Here is a 24,747-nt window from a genome sequence, read left to right as displayed (position 1 = left end):
CCAGTTCTTACATGCCTCTGCAGCTCTCTGTTTTCTTAGAATTTTCTAGTTTTCGCAGCGTTTTTTCGATTCTAGTTGTGAAATATATTTCCCAAATTTCCTACGTCTAAAAATCCTATGCTTTTGACGCATTACGGATGGCCTATCCAATGCAGACCTTTTTTATGCTTATGCCAATAATGTCAATCAAAATTACACACATGAATACTTAGAATTTTTCGAGTCTCATCCACTCATTCTAAATTATTGCCAAAATAAATTTTAGGAATTAAAATAGAAATCCTCCCTAGTGAAGTCGCCAAAAAATGTAGGGAATAATTCAAGCAACCCACACTTGATCCCCACTGTAATCATACACTTAAGCATGGTGGCGTCCAAAGGGTAAGAAGCTTTATTTTGGCGATAATTTAGAATGAGTGGATGAGACTCAAAAAAAAAGTATTCATGTGCGTAATTTTGATTGACATTATTGGCACAAGCATAAAAAGGTCTGCATTGGATATACCATCCGTAATGCATCAAAAACATAGGCTTTTTACACGTAGGAAATTTGGGAAATATCTTTCACAACTAGATTCGAAAACTGGAAAATTCTAAGAACACATAAAGCTGTTAAGGCATGTAGGAACTAGCGTTGAGAAAACCGTGCCCATTGCAATGCGTTGGCTCTGTTGCGATGTGATAGCCATATCACGGCGCGACAGAACTATCGTCTCGCGATGGTTGATGAGTGGTATTTATACCACCCTTTTACCCTTTTCTTTAAGGGTTTTTCCCTTCACTTGACACTTGTTTGAGCCTTTTCAAGCACTTTGTTTTAGATTTCTTTGCCTTGTTCCTTTTTGTGTTTTCCCCTCCTTTTTACTTTGTTTTTGGCCTTGCTTTGCCGCTTTCCCTCTTTTCTATGCTTATGTTTGTGTATGAGTGTTTGAGCAGGTTTGATGGAGTGCTCGCGTGGTCCTGCTCGAGGCTTAGTCAACCTTTTGAGTGCATTGGAATAGCGGAAGAGAGGAGCATGGATTTGGAGAAGAGTCCGGAGCTATAAAGAGGAGCGCCCGCTCACCATAGAGGAGCGCCCGCTCCATTTTCTCGTCTGATCTCCTGATTTCCAGACTTATGGAGCGCCCGCTCCACCAGAGAGGAGCGCCCGCTCCATTTCCTCTGCTGATCCCCTGTTTCCCAGACTTATGGAGCGTCCGCTCCATCAGAGAGGAGCGCCCGCTCCACACCGGGAGCGCCCGCTCCTGTCTGGGAGAGCGCCCGCTCCAGTAAGGCGGCTGTTTAGATTAATACCCTCTGGAGCGTCCGCTCATCCTCGATGGAGCGGCCGCTCTCGTGGGTATTTCCGTGCATTTTAACTCATCTTTAGAGTAATGTGAGGGGCATATTAAGACCCCTAGTTTTGTAATGAGAACATTATGTACATTTTAGCCCTAATCTAGAGAGAGAAACTTCATTAGTAGAGAGAGAAAGTGTGGATTTCCATTGATGAACTTGGATATTGAAGAAGGAGCTTGCTTGAACCTTTGTAAATCTTCATCTTCAATTAATGAGCAATTTCTTACTCTCTTTCTTTGCTTTTGTATTTAGTTTTATTTGCTTATTTTGATTTTCCTTAATTGCTTATTGATCATGTTGATGCTTATTGATTTGATGATTGATATTGCCTTCAATATGATTTGTGAGTAGTCCCCTAGCCAAGGGTGTGGGGATGGTGTAGTTGTTGATTGATTCATGCTTATGATGTTGGGGTTTTGTTAATGGTGATTAAAGTCTTTGTGTGTTTGATGTTCTTTAATCTTCTTGCAAGTGCACATTGTTAGTTGATTAAAGGTGAATCTTTGCTAACAAGAAACGGAAGTTGACTTAGTTAAGATTCATTACTATCGATAGTTCTTTGATTGCACCTTCTAATATATGGTTCTAGTGTGGAAACATAGAGGCTATGTTAGGAGAATTTGATTGACCCCGGAAGGCGGTTAGATTAAGCTTTAATTCGATATTCTTACATGCTTAGTTTACCACTGCCTTGCCTCCGTGTTATTGCATGATCAATTGGCCATTACATCTACCTACTCCCCTTGGTGCTTAGTTATTTTGGTTTTGATCATTCTTAATCTCCAGTTTAATTTCTTAACTTTTCACATTTCTTGTTCCGAGGTAGCTTAAGTATTGAGTAGTGAATGTGGTGTTTATGCATGTCTCCTTGTGGTTCGACCCCTATACTTGCCTTTTACTTGTATTAGGTTTGTTTAGGTGTATAAATTATATTTGATTGAGGTGTAGTCGTTTGACGACGCGATTATTACCTTGTCAAATTCGGCGCCGTTGCCGGGGAGACGGCTTCCATTAATTTTTCACTACTTCATTTGAGACTATCTCATTCCTTGTCTTTTAGTATTTGTTACTTCTTGTTACTTGTCAGTGCTTACGTTCTCCTTAACTTTGTTGTATGAACAGAGGACGAACTCGCTCAAGGTCTTTGGTTCCCATTGATCCGGAGTTAGAAAGATCTTTGTCCTTACTTCGAAGAGAAGCGAGAGCGAGGAGTAGAAATTCTTACACCCCAACGAATGAAGGAGTAAGAGAATTGGAAGATACTCCACCATCTTCACCCTCAAGTGAAGACTTAGATAGCCCTAATTCGCTATCAAGCCCCGATATCAACCCCTTTTCAAACTTTAAGTCCGGAGGTGAAGACGGTCCTAAAATGGGAGAGAATACACCTTTGAGTCGTCTTGGGGCTCCCGAAGCCTTTAGAGCCCAAAGTGGGATCCTAACTCCTACCACTCAATCCAACAACTTCGAAATCAAGCCCAATTTGATTGCTTTGATAGAGAGGAAACAATTCTCAGGTGGAAAATTTGAGAGCCCTCATGAGCATTTAAAAGAATTTGAGAAATATTGTGACACAATCAAAGCCAACGGGGTGACTCAAGAGTACATCCGTCTCAAGATGTTTCCATTTTCTTTAATTGGGAGAGGTCTAGAATGGCTAGAGAAGGAGGTGCCCCCTAACTCTCTCACAACTTGGGACCAAGTGACAACGGCTTTCTTGAGGAAATTTTATAACCATAGGAAGACCGCCGAGGCTCGATCGTTGATCCAAGGCTTTCGCCAAAAGAGTGGTGAGACTCTAAGTGCGGCATGGGACCGGTACAAGGAGCTTTAACGTCAATGCCCACATCATGGGATACCCAAGTATCAACTCATCCACACTTTCTATGGAGGTCTCTCACCTCAAGGGAGAACAAGCCTAGATGCCGCCGCCGGCGGTCCAATCATGAACAAGGGAGAGGATGAAGTGGAATGCATCATAGAGGAGGCCGCAAAGCACTATGATGATTGGTACGAAGGAGAAAGGGAGGCCACTTCTAGCATAGGTGTCTATGCATTAGAGCAAGCCAACGCAATCAACAACCTTTCTTCCCAAATCTCCAAGATGGCCAAGAAAATGGATGAAATGATGAAAGAAAGGTCCAATCCTCATGGTAATACCTCCCCTTCTACCAAGGGAGGCAATGGTATGGCCACTTCTTCCCCCTCTTCTTATAATAAAATGCCTCAAGGATGCATGTTTTGCTCAAAACGTGAAACCTATGATCATGATACCTCCCATTGTGTGTATGCTTGCGAAGTTCAACCCCCTCCCTATGAATATGATGATAATGTAGAAGATGTCAATGCTATGAATTTTGTTCCTAGAATGGAAAATGTAGGGAACTTGAGGCCAAACCCCAATCAAATGGGGAATTGGAATCAAGGTGGAAACCGTGGTTGGAACCAAAGTGGTGGTGGTTATGATAACCAATACCATGGTGGGGGAGGCCCTTCCAATTTCAATGGAAAAGGCTACTCTAACCAAAGAGGGTATGGCTACCAAAACCAACAACCCAACTCCCGATACCAAGACCATCAAAATCAAAATTTTGGTGATTAAGGTAACATGGGAAATAATCGACAAAGCAATGTTCCCAACCAAGGAACCGGAGGCAATAGGGGCCAAAATGTTTCTAACTATGCCCAAACCAATAGGCCTCCGGGTTTCCATCAATCCCAACTTCCTCCACCTCAACAACCTCTTCAAATTGAGGCCCCTCCTAATGATCCCGTGATGGCTAAGCTAGATGCCATCATGAAGATGCATGAGGAGGAAAAGAAGAGGAATGAGGAGGAAAAGAAGAGGAATGAGGAGGATAAAAAGCGAACCAATGCTCATATGAAAATGCTTGAAACCCAAATTGCCCAACTTGCTTCCAATTCTTCTTCTTCTTCTTCCTCTATCCCTAGTCAAGGAGTCAACCCAAAACCTTTGTATGCCGTGACAACAAGGAGTGGAAAGGTAGTAGGGAGTGACCCCTTAGTTGAGGAAGAACCTCGAAATGAAGTAGAGTTGGAGAGGGGGAGTGAGAGAACCAAGGAACCTTCTAATGTTGAGAGGGAGAGGGATGTTGAGGTGCAAAAGGAAAAAGAGACCACCCCCTTGACCCTAAATCTCCAACCTAGAGAGGAGAGGCTACCTTTTCCCCAAAGATTTGTGAGAGCTAAGCTTGATGCTCAATTTGGGAAGTTTTTGGATGTGATCAAGAACTTGCATGTTTCCCTCCCTTTTATAGATGCTATGAAACAAATGCCCCATTACTCTAAGTTTTTGAAAGATCTTTTGAGTGGGAGAAGGGAGTGTGAAACGGTGAGCTTGACCGCCAATTGTAGTGCAATCCTTTCCAACAAACTTCCCACTAAGTTGAAGGATCCGGGTAGTTTTTCCATTCCTTGTTCTATCAATGGGATTGAGTTTGACAAAGCTTTATGTGATTTAGGAGCGAGTGTGAGCCTCATGCCCTACTCCGTCTACCAAAAGCTCAATGTAGGAACCCTTTCCCCCACCAACACCACTCTCCAACTAGCGGATCGGTCTATTAAATTTCCCATGGGGAAAGTGGAGGACATCCCCCTTAGGGTAGGGAAGTTTACATTCCCCGTGGATTTTTACGTGCTAGAAATGGATGAGGATGAAAGGATTCCTATTATCTTGGGTAGGCCGTTCTTAGCCACCTCTAGGGCCATTATTGATGTGAAGGAAGGCAAAATATCTTTGAAAATTGACAATGACTCAATTGAGTTTGATTTAAATAGTGTCATGCAACAACCTTCCTCAAGTAGTGAATGCTTTAGAGTAGATGTTCTAGATTCCATGCTTAGTGAATTCTCTCGTTCCCATTTGTATGCTTCTAACGATCCCCTAGAGAATGTATTGTTGAATGATTCTAAGCTAGGTGTTCGCAAGGACGACATTCAATTCTATGAGGATTTGCTAGAGGAAAGCAAGAGCAAGTGCATGGATGAGAGCATGGAGGAGGAGGCTTTTCACACCCATGACCTCTTTCAAGTTGAGGAAAGAGAAGAGAACACCAATGGTAAGGGAGCACCGAAGGTAGACTTGAAACCTCTACCTTTGGGCTTGAGGTATGTATTTCTTGGTTCTAATGAGTCTTTCCCCGTGATTGTTAATTCCAACCTAACGGAGGAGCAAACCTCCCTCTTGATCAATGTCTTGAAAAAACACAAGAAAGCTTTAGGCTATACCATTGATGACATCAAAGGTATAAGTCCTTCTTTATGCATGCACAAAATTGATCTAGAGGGAGATGCCAAACCCGTTAGGCAAAGGCAAAGGAAGCTTAACCCTTCCATGCAAGAGGTTGTGCGGAAGGAAGTGGCTAAGCTTCTTGATGCGGGAATTATATACCCAATTGCTCATAGTGATTGGGTATCTCCCGTGCAAGTTGTGCCTAAGAAAGGGGGAATGACGGTGGTGAAAAATGATCATGATCAACTAGTCCCCACTAGGCTTGTAACCGGTTGGCGCATGTGCATTGACTATCGCCAACTCAACACAAGTACATGCAAAGATCATTTTCCATTACCGTTCATTGATCAAATGTTGGAGAGGCTTACAAAGCATTCCTTTTATTGTTTTCTTGATGGCTATTCGGGATTCTTCCAAATCCCGATTGACCCCAAGGATCAAGAGAAGACGACTTTCACTTGTCCCTACGGTACTTATGCGTATCGTAGGATGCCTTTTGGGCTTTGTAATGCTCCCGCAACATTCCAACGTTGTATGATGTCCATTTTTAGTGATATGATTGAGGATGAGATAGAGGTCTTTATGGATGACTTCTCCGTTGGAGGGGCCACCTATGAAGATTGTCTATCTAATTTATCTCGTTGCTTAGAAAGATGTGAGAGGGCTAACCTCGTGCTAAATTGGGAAAAGTGCCATTTTATGGTAGAAAGTGGGATTGTTCTTGGGCACAAAATTTCCCATGCCGGCATTGAGGTTGATAGAGCCAAGGTAGAGGTCATTGAGAAACTTCCTCCCCCCACCAACGTGAGGGAAGTGAGGTCTTTCCTTGGCCATGCCGGGTTCTATCGGCGTTTCATAAAAGACTTTTCTTTGATTGCAAAGCCTCTCACATCCCTATTGCAACAAGATAAAGAGTTTATATTTGATGATGCTTGTCATGAGTGTTTTTGTAGGTTGAAAGAGGCCCTTTGCACCGCCCCTATTGTCCAAGGCCCGGATTGGTCTCTTCCATTTGAGCTCATGTGCGATGCAAGCGACGAGGCTATTGGTTCGGTTCTTGGGCAACGAAAGGATGGGAAGCTTCATGTCATACATTATTTGTCCAAAACTCTCAACGACGCTCAACGAAACTACACAACCACCGAGAAGGAATTCTTAGCGGTTATTCACTCATTTGAGAAGTTTAGAACCTACCTCATTGGTTCTAGGACAATTGTGTACACCGACCATTCGGCTCTCAAATATTTGATAGGGAAGAAGGAAGCTAAACCAAGGTTGTTGAGATGGGTTTTAGTTCTCCAAGACTTTGACTATGAAATGAGAGATAAAAAGGGTGCCGAGAACGTGGTGGCGGATCACCTTTCAAGGTTGGGCGGTGCAAGGTTCAAGGATGATGGTTTGCCAATTGAGGATGCTTTAAGGGATGATGTGCTATACGTTCTTGAGGTGAAGTCGGCTCCATGGTATGCGGATATTGTGAATTACTTGGCTTGTGGTGCCATACCTCCGAATTTCACTTCACAACAACGTCGAAAACTCAAGCACGAGGCAAAGAGATATATTTGGGATGAACCGATTTTGTTGAAGAGAGGGGTTGATGGGTTATTGAGGAGATGCGTTCCCGATAATGAGTTTCAAAGTGTTCTCCACATGTGCCACTCCTGTCCTTGTGGTGGGCATATGAGTGCTCAGAAAACCGCCTCAAAAGTTCTGCAATCAATGCTCTTTTGGCCTTCCTTATTCAAGGACTCATGGATATTTGTCAAGACCTGCGATAGATGTCAAAGGGTGGGGAATATTTCGAGAAGGGATGAAATGCCACAAAACCCCATCCTTGAGCTTGAAGTTTTCGATGTGTGGGCGATAGATTTCATGGGGCCTTTTATCTCCTCAAATGGGAACAAATATATTTTGGTAGCTGTTGACTACGTGTCCAAATGGGCGGAGGCCGTAGCTTCTCCAACAAATGACTCAAAAGTGGTGGTCAACCTCTTCAAGAAAGTGATTTTCCCAAGATTCGATGTTCCGAGGGCAATCATTAGTGATGGGGGGTCACATTTCAAACACCACACCTTCGTGCGACTACTTGAGAAATATGGGGTATCTCACAAGCGGGGGCTTGCTTATCACCCCCAAACAAGTGGTCAAGCGGAGGTCACAAATAGAGAGCTCAAAGTGATCTTGGAGAAAACAGTTGCCAGAACGAGGAAGGATTGGTCCTCTAAGCTCATTGATTCTCTATGGGCTTATAGGACCGCTTTCAAGACGCCAATTGGGACTACCCCCTACAAGCTTGTATATGGGAAGAATTGCCATTTGCCCGTGGAGATGGAGCATCGTGCTCATTGGGCGATCAAGCAAATCAACCTTGATCTCCATAGTGCGGGGGAGAAAAGGCTTTTAGAGTTACATGAGCTAGAGGAATTGAGGTTGAGTGCTTATGAGAATGCAAGCATGTATAAGGCAAGATCAAAAGCGTGGCACGACGCTCAAATCATCAAGAAAGATTTTGTCAAAGGGCAAAAGGTGCTCCTCTTCAACTCAAGGTTGAAACTCTTCCCGGGCAAGCTCCGATCAAGATGGAGTGGGCCATACATTGTTACGGAGGTGTTTCCATATGGTGCTTATGAAATTTCCCAAGAGGGCCACTCCCCTTTTAAAGTCAACGGCCACCGCCTCAAGCCTTATTTTGAAGGATCCCCAAGTGATGAACCGGTTTCAGTTACTCTAAGTGACGTGCATCGTCAATACAACCCTCCTTGATCAACCCGAGGAACGTCGAGCTAACGACGTTAACCAAAAGCGCTTCCGGGAGGCAACCCGAGTTTCTCGTTATTTTCTTTAGTCTTTTGATTTGTGGATTTGGATTAATTTGGATATTTGGTTACTTGGATTGTTGTTGTTTGATGTTGTAGGGTAGGAATGGAGTAGAATATGAGGCTAAGTGAAGGAAAGGAGTTCAAATTCCAAGGAATTAGAGGGCAAAACCAGTTGAATGGTGCGCCCGCTCCACCCAAGTGGAGCGTCCGCACCATTCCAGCAGCTCAGGTAAGTTTCAGACTAATGGAGCGTCCGCTCCACTAGAGGGGAGCGCCCGCTCCATATATGTGGAGCGCCCGCTCCACATTGTGGAGCGTCCGCACCATAACCCCCCAAAAATCAGAGCCTTTTCTCAGAAAAATGGAGCGTCCGCTCCACCCTTATGGAGCGCCCGCTCCTATCAGTAGGGAGCGTCCGCTCCCCCTCGTGGAGCGCCCGCTCCTTACGATTTTCCGAAAAAAAAACGAGCTTAAAGCTTGTTTTTCCCCCTTTCCTCTTCATTTTTCCCTCATTTCACACTCTCACTCAAACCCTAAGAAATCCACTTCCCTCATTCCTCACAATTTCTCACTTTAAATCACCCTCACACAATCAAAATCACAAATTTCACTCCAAATTTCACCTCAAAATCAACTCTTCATCTTTTAGTGTCGAGATCGGCGAATTTCATCCAATTTGGGTCTTTGTTCTTTGAGTTTGTTTGAAGCAATTTGGTATGAATTTCTTACTCTACTTCACTTAATTGTTGATTTTGTAAGTATAATTAGCCATCTTGTTTCTTAATTTGTGTATTGGAGACTCGAATTTGTTTAAATTTCATGACTACTTGTTCATTCATGTAGTACTAGTTTATGGTGTTTGAATAGGTTGAAATTGAGTAGTATGTGTTTGAAATTGTCATGTTTGGGCTTTAACGTTGTTTGGATGAAGTTTGTAGTTGGTTTTGTTTGCAAATTTTCATACTTGTATCATGGGATAAATTTCGCTCATGCTAGCATAATTCTTGTTCTTGATGTTTAATTCAAGCTACACTACAACTATTCATGCTAGTATTGTTTGATTTGATATGATATTGGTATTTGTATGATTTTTGCCAAGACGAATTGTTCTATTGAGCATTGTGTTATTTGGATGACTACTCCTATTTCAACATGCTAAATCAAGCATTTAGATAGTGTTAATGCTTCCATCACCTTGTTTTGAATGTACAAATGTTTTGAAGTGATGATTGAACCCCTCTCACATGTCCTAATTTTTCCTAGTCTTTGTTCGTTGAGTGGTTTCCATTTCACTATTTAATGCCTTTTTTTGGCTAGTTGTCTTGATTGTGGATGATTTATGTTCATGAGATGAGTATTTGAAGTTGGATTCTTTGTTGTTTGTAGGTACCTATCCTTTGTACTCCTTCTTGTTGCAAGCTCTTAGCATAAGTCATGTCTCGCCGATTAAGAGATATGTTGCCCGGGTCTTCCTCCCGCAAATCACAAAAGGGTTCATCCTCTCAAGCCGCATCTAGCTCCGCGGCGGTGCCCAGTACACCTCCTCAACCCTATAAGGTGAAGTTTGCTTCACCTTATCAAGAAAAGTGCTATAACGAGCTTTCCAAGCGGGCCGTTCGATCCACCCGTTTCTATGACAAGGAATGTTGTCAGGCTTTGGGCATCGATGCCGATGTCCGGGACATGGCCGAGTCCTTCGGGTGGAAAACCTTCCTCAACATCAAGGTTCCATCAAAATTCACCCACAACCCGGAGGCCGAGCCCAAGGCACCATTCACTTACCGGGAGCTCACCCTCGAATTCCTCTCTTCATTCAACCTTCAATCCATCGAGAGGCGAGGGGTGAAAGAACTTGAGCTTAACTTCCGTATGTTCAACAACCCGCGGAAGGTTCCAATGAGTGAGCTCAACCGGATGTTCGGGTGGGATCCCGAGGCCCCAGTGCATAGAGCCTATGACAACGAGAGGATGTGGCAAGGCTACGACGAGCAAGAGTGGTGGGGCACCGTCACCCAAGGCAACACCAAATTCAAATCAAGATCGGCAAAGGCGTCGGAAATCATCCATCCGGCCCTCCGGTACTTTCACAGGCTAATGGTGTATGCCTTATTTTCTCGCCAAGAGCTCGGGAAAATCAACCAAGAAGAGCTCGTTCTACTGTGGTTGGCCACCGACGGGTACATCAACTACGACCATGGGATGAATTTCGGGGGCCTCCTCACTGACCGCTTCCATGAGACGCAACTTGGTGTCTCCCTCACTGGTGATATTCAGTTGGGGGGGATGATTACATGGATAGCCTACAAGTTAGGCTATGGAGCGGAGCTAGCCAAGCTTACCCCAGTCGATGAGCAGCCCTACTTGAACCTAGGGGCCCTCAAGACGGCCGGGATGATCCGCGAGGTGCCTACTCGCGTTGGGGGAGATGAGCGGGTTTGGATGGTCCGCGATTCTTCTTGGTGCCTCCTCCCGAACGACTACATCACCAACCCGCCGGAAGATGAAAATCAATGGCGCGTTCCTCGAGCTAACCTTGAGGAGGGTAGCTTGTCGTTGAGGGAGAGAGCTCCCCGGGCCCCAAGGCAAAGGCGGCAACAAGACCAACAACAATTCCAAGAACAACAACAATTTCAACAACAACAATTTCAAGAACAACAATTTCAGCAACAACAACAAGGTTTTCAACATTTCGAGCATCAATCCTTCCACTATGGGGAAGGGTCTCAACAAGTGAACGTCCCCCCCTTTAGCGGGGGAGGTATGGCTTCTTCTTCCTCTTCCTCATTTAACATCGAGTCAGCTTTTCAGAATTTGTCTATGCAAGTAAACCGGTTGACGGAAGTCGCCGATGGGAACTCGGTTTACAACGCCAACATTTATGATTGGCATGTAAACCAAGGACATTTTGACCCACCGGTGAACTACCCGTATTTTCCGCCCCAACAGGGGCCGGTTCCTTCATACGAGGAACCGCATTCTGACGGCACTCCCCGTCAACCGGTTTGGCCCTATTGGTCCGGGCCTTCATCTCAAGGGACCCCCCGAGTGAACTACCCCACCTCTGAGGGGTATGATTACAAAGCACCGGGGGGGTGTGATTACCGTGGGGACCCCAACTACCCCATGTACACATCCGAGCCCCTTGTGATGCCCCCTCCCTATGACCCTCTTCCAGACTACCAACAAGAGTTGTACCGGAACCGTGGTTTTCCACCGGGTTATACCGGTGGTTGGGACCCCCATGGCCCTCCTATCGACGTCGACTACGAGTGGCGTCCATATGGAGAGGGCTCTAGTTCTCACATGGAGGACTAGGGCCCTCGGGCCAAGTTTAGCCCTTCCTCCCACCTATTTCCCAATTTTGATCAAACCGAGGACGGTTTTCGTTCAAGTGTGGGGGGGTGCCTATTCATTGTTTCATTTAAGGGCCTTGTTCTATGGGGCATATTCATGGCCAATAGGTGTCTCTTGCATATGTTTTTTTTTTCTCGGTGTTGGTTGATGCTCACCTTCTATGTTCTCTGATTTGATGATAGCCTTGTGTTGTTTTGCTCCCATTTTCAAAAATCCAAATTTCCCCTTTAATCCAAACTCTTTTCTTCTTTTCTTTGTCCTTTTTCTTTAGTAGTTTTTGCTTTTATTTATTTTATTTATTTTATTTTTATTTTGCTTTCTTTTCTTCTTATTTTCCTTTTTCTCTTGCTACTAACCGAATATTTGCCGAGTTGTGTTGGATTTTGACATTTTGTAGGGCTTATTGGCGCGTCCCTCAAATTTTTCCAAGCAATGGAGCTTCATTGATAGTGGACTTGCGTTTTCTAAGCATATTTGGGTGACAAATTTCCCTTCTCAACTCTTTAAATATTTGAATGGTTGCATAGTTTAGTTTAGATTAGGAAGAAGTTGAATGGTTCGAGGTTGTTTGATTTGGTTCTAAGGAACCTGGGATCGTTGATGTTATATTCAACGATCATTGTATGTCGATTGGGATTTATGTGATTTACATGCCTCTCTTTTGAACCGTTTTGATTTCTTCCTTTTTCCTTTGTGGGTTGCTTTTCTTCTTTCTTTTTGTGACATTCATAATCATAACAAGAGAAAATTTTTGAAAATTGAGAATTTGCTCCTTCATTTGGAAATGTGGACCTATATGCCTTTGTTATGACATATTTTTGAATGCTTACCTTCCTAGTTGAAGAGGGTCTTCACGGTCTGAGAGTGCTTAGGGTTGAACTAGACACATTTTAAGCTAAGGTAGCCCGGTTTAGAACTCTTGAGGACGTTTGAACCCCTAGTTCACGGGAAAGTGGTAAGATGGTGTTGCTCTCCGTAGTGAATAGGATTCTTTTGGTTGGTAATTGCTTAAATTCATATCCCATGTGAGCGTTTATTGTTCAAGCCTTCATCACTTTTGTCGAGCGGCATTTTGGATCCTTAACTATGTGTGTCTCAATCCTTGTGTTGGTATCTAGCTCCCAAGACCGTGATCATATAACTCTAGAGGAGGAAGAGGGAATCTCTTCTCATTTTTCTTTGTTTTCCTTGTGTTTTGTTACAAATTTGGTTTTTATTTTGCATGTACCTTCTTGCTAGCCATGTTGAGCCTTATTTCCCTTTTCTTGGTTAAACCACATTACAAACCTAGCGGCCTATGTCTTACCAACCCTTGTAGTTAGTGAAGCATCGGCTTGTGAGGTTCGGGTTTGAGAGTCTTTATTTTAAACAAGAAAGTTGTGCAATTTGGTTCGAATGAGGTCTTGAAAGTCTATTCGTGAAAAAAAAAAAAAAAAATGTGTGCAAAAGGTTCGGCAAGGAAGTTGTAATCTATGAAAACCAAGCATCTCCAAAAAAAAAAAAAAAAAAAAAAATAAAGAAAGAGGAAAAAAAAAATAATAATAATAAGAATTTGAAAAAATTTTGAGTGAAATGAAAATCTTGAAAAAAAGGAGAGTAGTATTGTCGTGTAATTTGTATTGAAGGTTGTGATTTGAAACTTAGGTTGGATTCTGATGTTGTTATTGAGAGATGGCCACTCTTATGCTTCACTTAGGAGTCTCCACCAAAGTTTTCAAATTAATTCCCTACCTTAACCTTTAGCCATGACATTGCAACCCTAACTAAGACCTTTGGACTCTAGAGGGGCGTGGTCAAGGAAACGGTGGAGGGAGATGGATTTCAACCCTATGGAGAGAGTACGCATAGTTGAGATGTCGGGATAACCTCATTATTCCACATAGAATTATTTTTTCCGGTTCCCTCGCGGAATCATGAGGAGCCAATTAGGGGATGAATTGAAGCTAGCGGAGAGAACGTGGACCGTCTTGGATGGGGCTAGGGTGGAGGATGAAATCATTAGTTCTCTATGCTTAGCTTAGGTTTGTCTTTTTCAACCTTGAGCATCTTAAAGCGTGTTTTCCCTCTTGAATTGAGAAAGGTAGGTATTCTTTGATCAATGTCATTATATTTGAGCCCGAATTGAGCATTTCTCACCGTGGTATTTGATCGATTGTCGTAAGCCTTGTCATGTTATGTTTGTTGTGTTTGCTCGTTGTTTTGATTCATCTTGCTCGAGGACAAGCAAGAGGCAAGTGTGGGGGATTTTGATGAGTGGTATTTATACCACCCTTTTACCCTTTTCTTTAAGGGTTTTTCCCTTCACTTGACACTTGTTTGAGCCTTTTCAAGCACTTTGTTTTAGATTTCTTTGCCTTGTTCCTTTTTGTGTTTTCCCCTCCTTTTTACTTTGTTTTTGGCCTTGCTTTGCCGCTTTCCCTCTTTTCTATGCTTATGTTTGTGTATGAGTGTTTGAGCAGGTTTGATGGAGTGCTCGCGTGGTCCTGCTCGAGGCTTAGTCAAACTTTTGAGTGCATTGGAATAGCGGAAGAGAGGAGCATGGATTTGGAGAAGAGTCCGGAGCTATAAAGAGGAGCGCCCGCTCACCATAGAGGAGCGCCCGCTCCATTTTCTCGTCTGATCTCCTGATTTCCAGACTTATGGAGCGCCCGCTCCACCAGAGAGGAGCGCCCGCTCCATTTCCTCTGCTGATCCCCTGTTTCCCAGACTTATGGAGCGTCCGCTCCATCAGAGAGGAGCGCCCGCTCCACACCGGGAGCGCCCGCTCCTGTCTGGGAGAGCGCCCGCTCCAGTAAGGCGGCTGTTTAGATTAATACCCTCTGGAGCGTCCGCTCATCCTCGATGGAGCGGCCGCTCTCGTGGGTATTTCCGTGCATTTTAACTCATCTTTAGAGTAATGTGAGGGGCATATTAAGACCCCTAGTTTTGTAATGAGAACATTATGTACATTTTAGCCCTAATCTAGAGAGAGAAACTTCATTAGTAGAGAGAGAAAGTGTGGATTTCCATTGATGAACTTGGATATTGAAGAAGGAGCTTGCTTGAACCTTTGTAAATCTTCATCTTCAATTAATGAGCAATTTCTTACTCTCTTTCTTTGCTTTTGTATTTAGTTTTATTTGCTTATTTTGATTTTCCTTAATTGCTTATTGATCATGTTGATGCTTATTGATTTGATGATTGATATTGCCTTCAATATGATTTGTGAGTAGTCCCCTAGCCAAGGGTGTGGGGATGGTGTAGTTGTTGATTGATTCATGCTTATGATGTTGGGGTTTTGTTAATGGTGATTAAAGTCTTTGTGTGTTTGATGTTCTTTAATCTTCTTGCAAGTGCACATTGTTAGTTGATTAAAGGTGAATCTTTGCTAACAAGAAACGGAAGTTGACTTAGTTAAGATTCATTACTATCGATAGTTCTTTGATTGCACCTTCTAATATATGGTTCTAGTGTGGAAACATAGAGGCTATGTTAGGAGAATTTGATTGACCCCGGAAGGCGGTTAGATTAAGCTTTAATTCGATATTCTTACATGCTTAGTTTACCACTGCCTTGCCTCCGTGTTATTGCATGATCAATTGGCCATTACATCTACCTACTCCCCTTGGTGCTTAGTTATTTTGGTTTTGATCATTCTTAATCTCCAGTTTAATTTCTTAACTTTTCACATTTCTTGTTCCGAGGTAGCTTAAGTATTGAGTAGTGAATGTGGTGTTTATGCATGTCTCCTTGTGGTTCGACTCCTATACTTGCCTTTTACTTGTATTAGGTTTGTTTAGGTGTATAAATTATATTTGATTGAGGTGTAGTCGTTTGACGACACGATTATTACCTTGTCAATGGTCCCTGTTATCTCGCGCCATGTTCTTCCAATACCAAGCAAGAAATCTGCCTTCTTTCTTTGACCGGTTCTTATACTATTTGCTCGATTTTACTTCCTGATTGAGTTTTTTCCTTTTTTTTAAAACCCATATGTGTTCTACATATGGCTATAACCCTCTGGGAATTCACCGTCCATCTACCCAATCGAACGCTCATTGCAACGAAGGGTACATCCGAGTTTGTTAATTCACCAAACCATGGTAACAAGTTTAACTTGTCAGTTCCCATCCATACGCGCCAACCCTTTCAAAGGTAAGGCTTTCGTGCGATGAATCCGGACTCATAACCATGGACCCTCTTTTGACTAACCTATTCCTTGACATTTAGAGAACTAGAGCCATGGTTAGGTTGCAAATCATTACATCATATTGTGCTTATTTGACTATTTGTGTTTTTTTGCTTGTGCATACACTAACCGTTTGTTTGACTTGTGTATAAGTCTAAATAAACTAATTAATGTCTAAACGACTTTGCTTAATTAATTAATTAATTAATAAGAGTAATTAATGTCTAATAAATTGACGAAACCTAACTTAGTAAGACTATAGGCTTGTCCGTTTAAGGTAGAACGTAGAAACAGGCCCAGACTAACGTTTCAATAATGACGCGAAGGTTTGACATGTAGCTCTAGCGCACTGCGACATTTCCATTTCCTCTGCGATGGTCCAGTTTTCTATCTGAGTCCTCCCAACATAACCATGTTGTTTGAACCCCATACATGATTCCCAAAAATATACACCCTATTTTTGCTTTTGCTTTTAAAACCAATAGAGTCAAGTCATTAAGTCAAAAATGGTTTAAAATTTATAGCACTTGGTCAAGAAAGGAGGGCGACTAATCAAAGACAACACTTCCAAGTCTTACTTTTCGATAAACCGTTTCGACAAAGAATAAAGGCTAAGAAGAAAATGGAGACCCAAGAAGAAGTTAATGAACTAAGGCAAAATATGGCTAGCTTGACCAAGATGTTCAAAATTCTCGCTCTTTAAGTCAATGACCCTGCGAAATAACAACAGCTTGAGCGAATGGAAGAAAGCATGAGCAAAATCTCCAATGACTAAAAATTCTAGGTGATTATCTCACCAAGGGTCTCGGTGGACAAGGAATTTCTTCCACAGAAATTCAATGCCAATGACATCCTTAGATTCAAGCCAACTAACAACCCTTACTTCATTAAAGATCTTTTGAAACAATAATGAATATTAAGGGAATTGATTGGAAAGCTTTCCATTCGTTGTTCTCACTATCTTTAGAAACCGTTTGTCAACAATGGTTCTTCCGCCTTGATAAAGTGAAAATCTCCTTTTGGGATTCTTTAACAAACGCTTTCATTGATAGATACAAGTGCAACACTCAAGTTAAAACTTACCATAGGGACCTTGAGATGTTGAAACAAAAAGAGAACGAAGGATTCACTTCCTTCTTCAACAACTGGAGGGAAACTTCCGCTAAAATGGTTGAATTTCCTACTGAAAATGAATATGTGAGGTTGTTCATCAAGAACCTCCAAGAAAAGTACTTAAAACATCTCAAATACCAAAGCAATTTGAGTACTTTCAAGGCTGTCTATGACATAAGAATTGATATCAAAGACGACCTTGCAAAACAAAAAGCTGCTAGCAACTCCAACAGTGGCTGGAAAGGAAAGAAGAACGGCAATCCTTATTCTTCCAAAACTACCCACTTAAACAATGTTGGCACCTATAACCTAAACGAGGTCTGAGCCATGAACAATCAAGGACAAAAGAAGCCATTTAGGAGAAAGTTCACACCTATTGGCATGAGTTATGACACAGCATTTGATTGCCTTCATGATAAAGGTCTCATAACTCCTATTAGAGCACTTGGAGATCCACTAGTCGAAAAGAGGACGGCTAGTTGGAACCTCAATGGACATTGTAAGTATCACCAAGGTAGGGGCCATCTCACTGAGAACTGCTAGAAGTTGAAAGAAGCTATTCAAGATCTAATCGGTAGCAATAAACTTCCATTGCCTCCTGCAAGCAAGAAGCCAAGTATCAATAGTGCTGCACTTTCACACTCCTTGACAATTTCTGACGAGGAAGGTCACGTTGACCCACCACTCCTCATCAAACCAATCGAAGAAACTCATGCTATCAAAGAAGAGGAGGAAACCCTTTTCGTTGCCATGAGTGATTACCCCTCAAGAGAACAACTTGCAACTAAAGAGGAGGTATGGCTCCTCATAAACACAATGAGGGAAGCAATGGACCTATGTCGCAAGGCCCTCGACCATGCAAAGTGATCACGGTAAAGTAGGTCGTTGAGTCTACCACCCTAGTCAAATTAAATATTTATAAACCTAGACCTTTACTAAACTAGCTAGTGGAAAGTAAAGAGTTGAACCCAAAAGGAAGCACACGAGTTTAAACACCAAATTCACTAATGCAAGAGTCAAAGGAGAGTAAATTTTTGTTGGTTTTTTTTTATTAAAGACTCTAAAACAATAAAGAAAGAAAGATAAAGAAGGATTAAACCAAAGGGAAACGAAGCTAGGGGGTAAAAGGGGTTTCAAACATAATTAAACAAAGGAGAACAACGATGATTATCATGAAGAACATGCCATGGCATACAAAATTATACCTAAACAACTCACTCTCATGCAATTGTCTAAGCAAATCTATGAATGAGGTCTTGGCCTAATCCAGATCACTTTCGCGCATCCAATTGGACTCTAAGCGAATCGAGAGATTAAGAGTGCATATTATATAAAACTCTATTTCAACAATTCATTTTCATGCAATCATTAAAGTAAAGGTGATCTTATCCTAATTCAAATCATTCTCATGCATCTAAATTAGGGAACATCAAATAATGTGCTACTAATAATCTCAAGCTATCAAAAATGATATCTTTCATCAATTTATGTCATGATTTAAATCAAATCATCATTAATCATCAATAATAATCCATGTTATTCACCCCCTTCCCCTAGCCAAAAACATAGCCTAGGGAAGAGAAACTAACCATGAAAACTAAACAATGTAAGAAAGAATTATTAATAAGGTTGAACATGAAAATCAAACAAGCAAGAACAAATAAGCAAGTAATGAATCAACAAAACGATAAGCAAAACAAATTAAAGCAATAAACTAAAGTAAAGAGATAGGGAAAAGGAGGTTACTAAAGGAAGACTTGAATTGACAAAGCTTGAAGAAGATCTAAGTTCTACAATGGAGGAAATCACAATCTAACCCTAAGAGAGAGAAATTAAGAGAGAGACTAAACTAAACTAATCTAATCTAATTAGAATAATAGTTGATTAAAAATTAAGAGAGAATTAACCCCAAAAGGGGTATTTATATCCAAGATAAATAAAATAAGAAAAGAAAAATAAAAGATTGGAAAAAAATAAAGAAAAGGAAAACAGAAAAAAGAAATAAAATAAAAAATAAAAGAACATAAGAAAACACAAAAATCCCACCCCAAAACAAATCAGACCCAAACTTCTTCCTCTTCGATTCCTAGCTGCTTCAATGGGAATAATCCCATGCTTTGCGTCCTATCAAACACCATCACCAATCATCATCATTAAATCATCACCGTTCATCATCATTTCCTATCATTGAGCATCAATCAAGGCCGTTTGATCTTCTAAACAACCACGTGAGAAACTCGTGATACGGTTCAAATTGAACCTAGAAGACCACGCACGCGAAAAACTAGGCCGCGCCCGCGGTGGTCTGAGCCACACCATCTCCCAAGAATCTCCTCGGCATCTACCGAAAATTGGACAAGGGGTGGAAGGATAGAGCCGTGCCCGCGGCAGAAGAAGACGTGCCCGCGGCGGTCTATGCTGCTTCAATTGCGGCGGCTTGCGGTGGTCGGGAGATTAAGAAGCTACGCGGGGTTGTGATTGATGGATGCTGGTGTGGCTTGCGATGATGGTGGCTGGTGTGAAGGATGTTGTGGGGCGGCTACTTGGTTTTGTTGGGTTAATTGGTGAATGGTGAAGCAAGGCTGCTTTGTTTTGGTGATTGTGGTGGAGTTGTGGGTTTGCGTGGCTGGTGGTGGTTGAAATTGGTGGCGAGGGCGAATTGGTTGTTGTTGGGGAATGGGCAGGGAATGTATGGTTGTTGTAAATTGTTGTTGGTGAATTGGGGTTATTTTGTTGGTGAATGCGTGAGGAAAGTAGAGGGAAAGCAAGGGAGTGATGCTTTTGTTGTGTTGTGGTGTAGGGTAAGGAAAGGTGTGGTGATTGTGGGGTGTAGGATAAGCTGCTAGCAAGACAGCAATTAGTAGCATAGATCATTGTGCATTTGCCTCAAACCTCGGACCTTAAACTTGATTTGAACTTGTAATTTGACCAAGAACCCGAAAACACCTACAACCAAAAACAAACACAGGGGGATTATCAAGAGATAAAATAAAATAAAGATAAAATAAAGTAAATACTAAAACTAAAAGAAATAATAAAATCAAAAGAAATTAAAAAAAATAAAGAAAAAAAACTAGAAAATAAAATAAAAGGAGGAAATCGAGAAGATTATTAATAACTAGAACCAAGATTAATACAAAAGAGAATAAGAATCATAAATAAATAACGAAATTAAACTAAAAACAATTAAAAACTACAAAATACTCAAATAAAAAGATAAAAGACGAGAATAAGAAAATAAAAGGAATAAAGGATAAAAAGAGTTAAATTATTGGAAAATAAGCCGAAAAACTACTAAATAAACACCCCTAAAAGTGACATAAAAGTCAATTATCAAACTCCCCCAAGCTAATATTTTGCTCGTCCTCGAGCAAATTAACACGAAAAACAAGAGAAAGGGAATGAATTATTCACGAAAAGCTAAGACACTAAAGGAGGTGAGAATGTACACTAACTCACTTTCGTAGGAATCACGGTCAATTTTAGCAACTAAAGACAAGCCCTTTAAACCTCTAGATCGCCCTAGAGGACGAGTGTGCTCTCGTGAGGGTTTCCTAAGAGTTTAACCCACAACTCTAAACAAAAACCAAGGAAAGGCAATAAAAAGAAAAGAAAAAGAAACATAAAAAGAGAAAGAAAACACAAAGTTCATATTTGGACAAGAGATAAGAACAAGCACCAATGAATGCAAACCCTTCTAAATAGACAAATGTATGCACGTTCCAAGATGTCAATGGTTTATTGAAACATAAAATATGCTAAGCATAGATAACTAATGAGGACTCAATTAACTCTCGTCCCAACCAAGCGGTCCGCGTTCTCTTCACTAGTTTCAAATCACCCCTTAAGCTAGATATTCATGATTCCTCCTGAAGGAACCGGAAAAAGATAAAGAAAATGGAAAACTTTGAGAAGTTAATCCCGACATCTTAGCCATGCACACTCTCTCCAAAGTCTTGATAACTATCTCCCTCCACCGACATTGAATCAACCCTCAAGGGTCTAAGGGTCTTTTATTTGTTGTAACGTAAGGCTAGGGGTCAAGGCGGGGTAAAAATTTGAAAAATTTGGTGACATTGCCTAAGTGAAGAAATAGAGGGGCCAACTCTCAAAAACAAACTCAAGAACTCAGAAAATATCAAACAAAAATACCAACAAAGCCATCTCCCCCAAGGTTATTCAAAACCAACACATAATATATACAAAAACGAAGGAACGCTCCCCCCCAAGTTTGAACGAAGCATTGTTCTCAATGCTTAAACAAGGGGAGAAAAATGAAACCAACTAAAATATTTTTGTGTTTTTAATTCTTTTCCAAATTTTTATGGTTTTTTTTTATTTTTTTATTTTTTACTATATATATATATAAACTCTTATTTGAAGTCCTTGCCTTTTTTTAACTATGGACGACTTTTTCTTGAAAATATATTTGATTTTCTTAAATTGCATATTTCTTTTGAAACGTTTCTTGCATATTCATATCAAGCTCAACCTTCAATACCTTACTTAAACCAATACTCATAGTGTTTCTTTCTCATATACAACACGCTCAAATCTCAAACCTAACATGGCAAATGCTTCACTAACTAAAAGGGTTGGTAAAAATGGGCCACTGGGTTTGTAATATGGTCAAGACAAGAAAGGGAAAATTAGGCCCAAATTGGTTAGCAAGAAGGTTGATGCAAAATAGAAAACCAAATTTGTATCAAAACAAAAAGAAAATAAAGTAAAATGAGAAAAGGTGCCCTTTTCCTCCCCTAGAGTGGCTCGGTCAAGATCTCGGGAGCTAGAGGTCAAAATAAGGATAAAGACATGCATAGCCAATGACCCTAAATTGTCGCTCAACATGGTGATGAAGGCTAGAACAAATGAAGCTCACAAGGGATATATAGCAAAACAAATACCAACCAAGGGTTTCAAATCCACTATAGAGAGCAACTCCATCTTACCACATTCCCATGAACTAAGGCTTCACGGACCCCTAAAAGTTCTTTAACCAGCTACCTTAGCATATAGTATCCTAAAGTCAACCAATGACACTCTCAAACCGTGCACACATTTACCACTTAGGAAGAGAAACATCCAAGGATACAACCCCCAAAATAAAAGCAAATTCCATGACATACGCATATCAACTTGCCATGGTCATGTATGTCACACTTAAAAGGGAAAACAAAGCTAAGGAATGAGGAATAAATCAAAAGTTTCACAAATGAGGAATATAATCCAAATGAATCCCAATCGTCAAACAAATGATCGTTCGATAACAACATCAACGATCCCAGGCTCCATAGAACCAATGCAAAATAACCTTGAACCATTAAACTTCTTCCTAAAATAATCCTAAACTAAGCACTCAAAGAAAAAGTAAAAGAGTGAAAATAGGAAAGGTCTCACCAGGAGGTTGGCTTAAAAGAATAAAGGAGCATATAATAGAATTCACCAAAAGTTACTCCACTCCAAGCTTCCAAAAAGCAACCTACAAGGAAAGAAAAGACACAAAAGAAAACATTAAAAGAGAACAAAGAAAAAAAACAAAAGGAAAAAGAAAGGAGTGGGAGAAAAAGGGTTAGAAATCCTACGGGTTGCCTCCCGAGAAGCGCCTGTTTATGGTCTGTAACTTGACCCTTCACCTCATTCAAGGTGGATTAAAGAACATCACCTTCATCAACTTGAGGATGGGAATCATAGATGCCCCCAATCTTGAGAACAAGCACTCCTTGAGGTCTCACATCACCACAAGGGAAAGGAGGGGATGAATCAAGAGCCAATGGTGGCTCATCTTTTCTCTTTTTCTTTTTCTAATTGTTTCCTCTTCTCTTTTCTCTCTTCTTTCTTTTCCTTTTAAGGGAAAGATTAAGCTTTGAATCCTCAATATTAGGAAGGGAAACCTTACCTTTCTCAAGAGAGCCTTCAAACCAAGCGGGAACTCCAAGGAAGTCATCATACCACATTGTCACCTTATCCTTTTCCTTAACTTCCTTGTCAACACCACTCTTAACATTAATATCACAAGCCCCCTCAAAATTTTCTTGGTTTGAATTGCTTACATCACATGGAGGTAAGCTCTCGTTAGCCATCACACCATCGACCTCATCAACTCTACATACGCTCGCCGCCATAGGGCTTTTCAAAACAACCTTCTCAACTAGCCTACAAGGAAAGGGAACCGGGCCTTCAAACTCGTTTGGTTCACTAAAATCAAATGGCTCCTCATGTTGTTTTTGAACCTTCTTCTCAACCATATCCTCTACATTCTTGTCCTTCTTGCTCTCATCCTCCTTGCAAGATTCGGGTTGGTAAGTGTGTGAAGGGTTAGTAGATGATTGTAAGGGGAGTTTTGGGGTTGAGTGTAGAGAAGAAATTTCGTCTAGTTGGGAATCAACAACTTCATTGTGAGATTTGATTTCATGGAGAGGTTGTTGAAGAATTTGGGTTTGTGTGTGGTCGGGTGGGGATTGTTCTTCATACGCTTGAGGATATTGGTCATGATGTTGATCTTGAGAGTTCCCTATTTGGTTGGAAGGGTAGGAAAAAATTTGGGTTGGTGGATTGAAGAGTAGTCCATCTTGGGGGTAGGAGTTTTCTTGCGTTGGAGGTTGTTGAAGTTGTTGGGATTGAGCTTGGGTTACAAGCTTTTCTTCCTTCAAAGTCAAAGTCTCACCATGCTTGGGATTGAACTCTCTACAATAGGATGCATCATGATCCGTCCTACCACAACGAGCACATGAGAAATCAATGATTTGTGAAGGTTTTGAACCAAAACCAACACTTGATTTCAACTTGGAAAGACCCTCATTCAAGAGCTCAACTATGTGCTTAAGTTGGTCGACCTTCTCCAACTCATATAGATCTCCTTGCTTTCCTTGGGAACTTCTTTAACCTCCCTAAGAATAGCTAGTAGCCACTTCTTTAATTGTAGCTTCAACTTGTCTTTGAGGGATCTTAATCAATTGGCCACCGGCACCCGCATCTAGATTAGTCCTTGACATTAGCTCCAAGCCATCATAAAAGAATTTCATAAGAAAATTATGGTTGAATTCATGATGAGGACATGCTCTGATCAAATCCTTAAACCTTTCCCAAGCTTCCCCAAGAGTTTCATCCGGATCTTGCTCAAAGGAAGCTATCTTCCTCCTCATTTTTGCGGTTTGCTCATCACAAATGAACCTCTTGAGAAAGGCCTTCGCAACTTCCTTCCATGTAGCGAGAGAGTTGGGATTCAAAAGCTTGAGCCATTTCTTTGCTCTTCCGGTGAAAGATTGCCGAAAGAGATGCATACGAATGTATACTTGGCTCACTTCATTTGTTTGCATCATTGCGCACAACTCAAGGAACCCATCCCAATGCTCGATGAAGTCTTCACTTGCACCTTCGAAAAATTGCTTAATTTGTGCCATCCTATCATATTGTGGATGGATTGTGAAATTAGTCTCGGTGGTCAGGAGAAGTATACCACTCGTGAGCTCATAGATTTCCGGATTTCCAAACTCCCTAAAAAGAAGGTCAGCCTCTTGCCTTGCCATATCTTTCTTTGAACACAACAAAGCTAAGAACACAATTAGCAATGACAAGTAGGATTAAACAATCAAAACAAAAAGAAAAGCAAATAAAATGACTCTAACAATAGCAAAAATAAATGCTAAACAAGCCGCTTCCTCGGTAACGGTGCCAAAATTTGATCACAGTAAAGTAGGTCAGTT

The 24,747-nt window shown here is 41.3% G+C and overlaps 1 protein-coding gene, 2 non-coding genes and 1 pseudogene across 3 annotated transcripts; 2 read left to right on the top strand and 2 right to left on the bottom strand.

Annotated features, from left to right (window-relative positions):
* Positions 1 to 3,089: 3,089 nt before the first annotated feature.
* Positions 3,090 to 3,195, bottom strand: LOC145569688 (small nucleolar RNA R71). The gene has a single exon (XR_014096243.1). It is a non-coding gene; the product is annotated as a small nucleolar RNA R71 (small nucleolar RNA).
* A 3,532-nt stretch (positions 3,196 to 6,727) lies between these two features.
* The window catches only part of LOC145566511 (uncharacterized), a 252,110-nt pseudogene continuing 234,090 nt past the window's right edge, over positions 6,728 to 24,747 (top strand).
* On the bottom strand, positions 21,316 to 24,283 carry LOC145568011 (uncharacterized). The gene is made up of 3 exons (XM_081627457.1): positions 24,215 to 24,283; positions 22,627 to 23,904; positions 21,316 to 22,523 (listed from the first exon to the last, which is right to left on the bottom strand). Exons 1-2 carry the CDS (start codon positions 24,281 to 24,283, stop codon positions 22,846 to 22,848), a joined length of 1,128 nt encoding a protein of 375 aa, XP_081483583.1. The 3' UTR covers positions 21,316 to 22,523; positions 22,627 to 22,845.
* LOC145569553 (small nucleolar RNA R71) lies at positions 24,083 to 24,189 on the top strand. Its single transcript, XR_014096148.1, has one exon. It is a non-coding gene; the product is annotated as a small nucleolar RNA R71 (small nucleolar RNA).

The sequence above is a fragment of the Chenopodium album genome, chromosome 11 (genome assembly GCF_948465745.1).
Source record: "Chenopodium album chromosome 11, dcCheAlbu1.1, whole genome shotgun sequence".
NCBI lineage: Eukaryota > Viridiplantae > Streptophyta > Magnoliopsida > Caryophyllales > Amaranthaceae > Chenopodium > Chenopodium album.
This window is presented reverse-complemented; position numbering and strand designations above follow the sequence as displayed.

Bases quoted from the DNA above. Each gene is read 5' to 3' on its own strand.
- LOC145568011 (XM_081627457.1), bottom strand. From the start codon at position 24,283: ATGGCTCAAGCTTTTGAATCCCAACTCTCTCGCTACATGGAAGGAAGT. The intron at 23,905-24,214 runs GTTCATTTGTGA...TCCCAAGGAAAG, and splicing joins GCGAAGGCCTTTCTCAAGAG to CAAGGAGATCTATATGAGTT.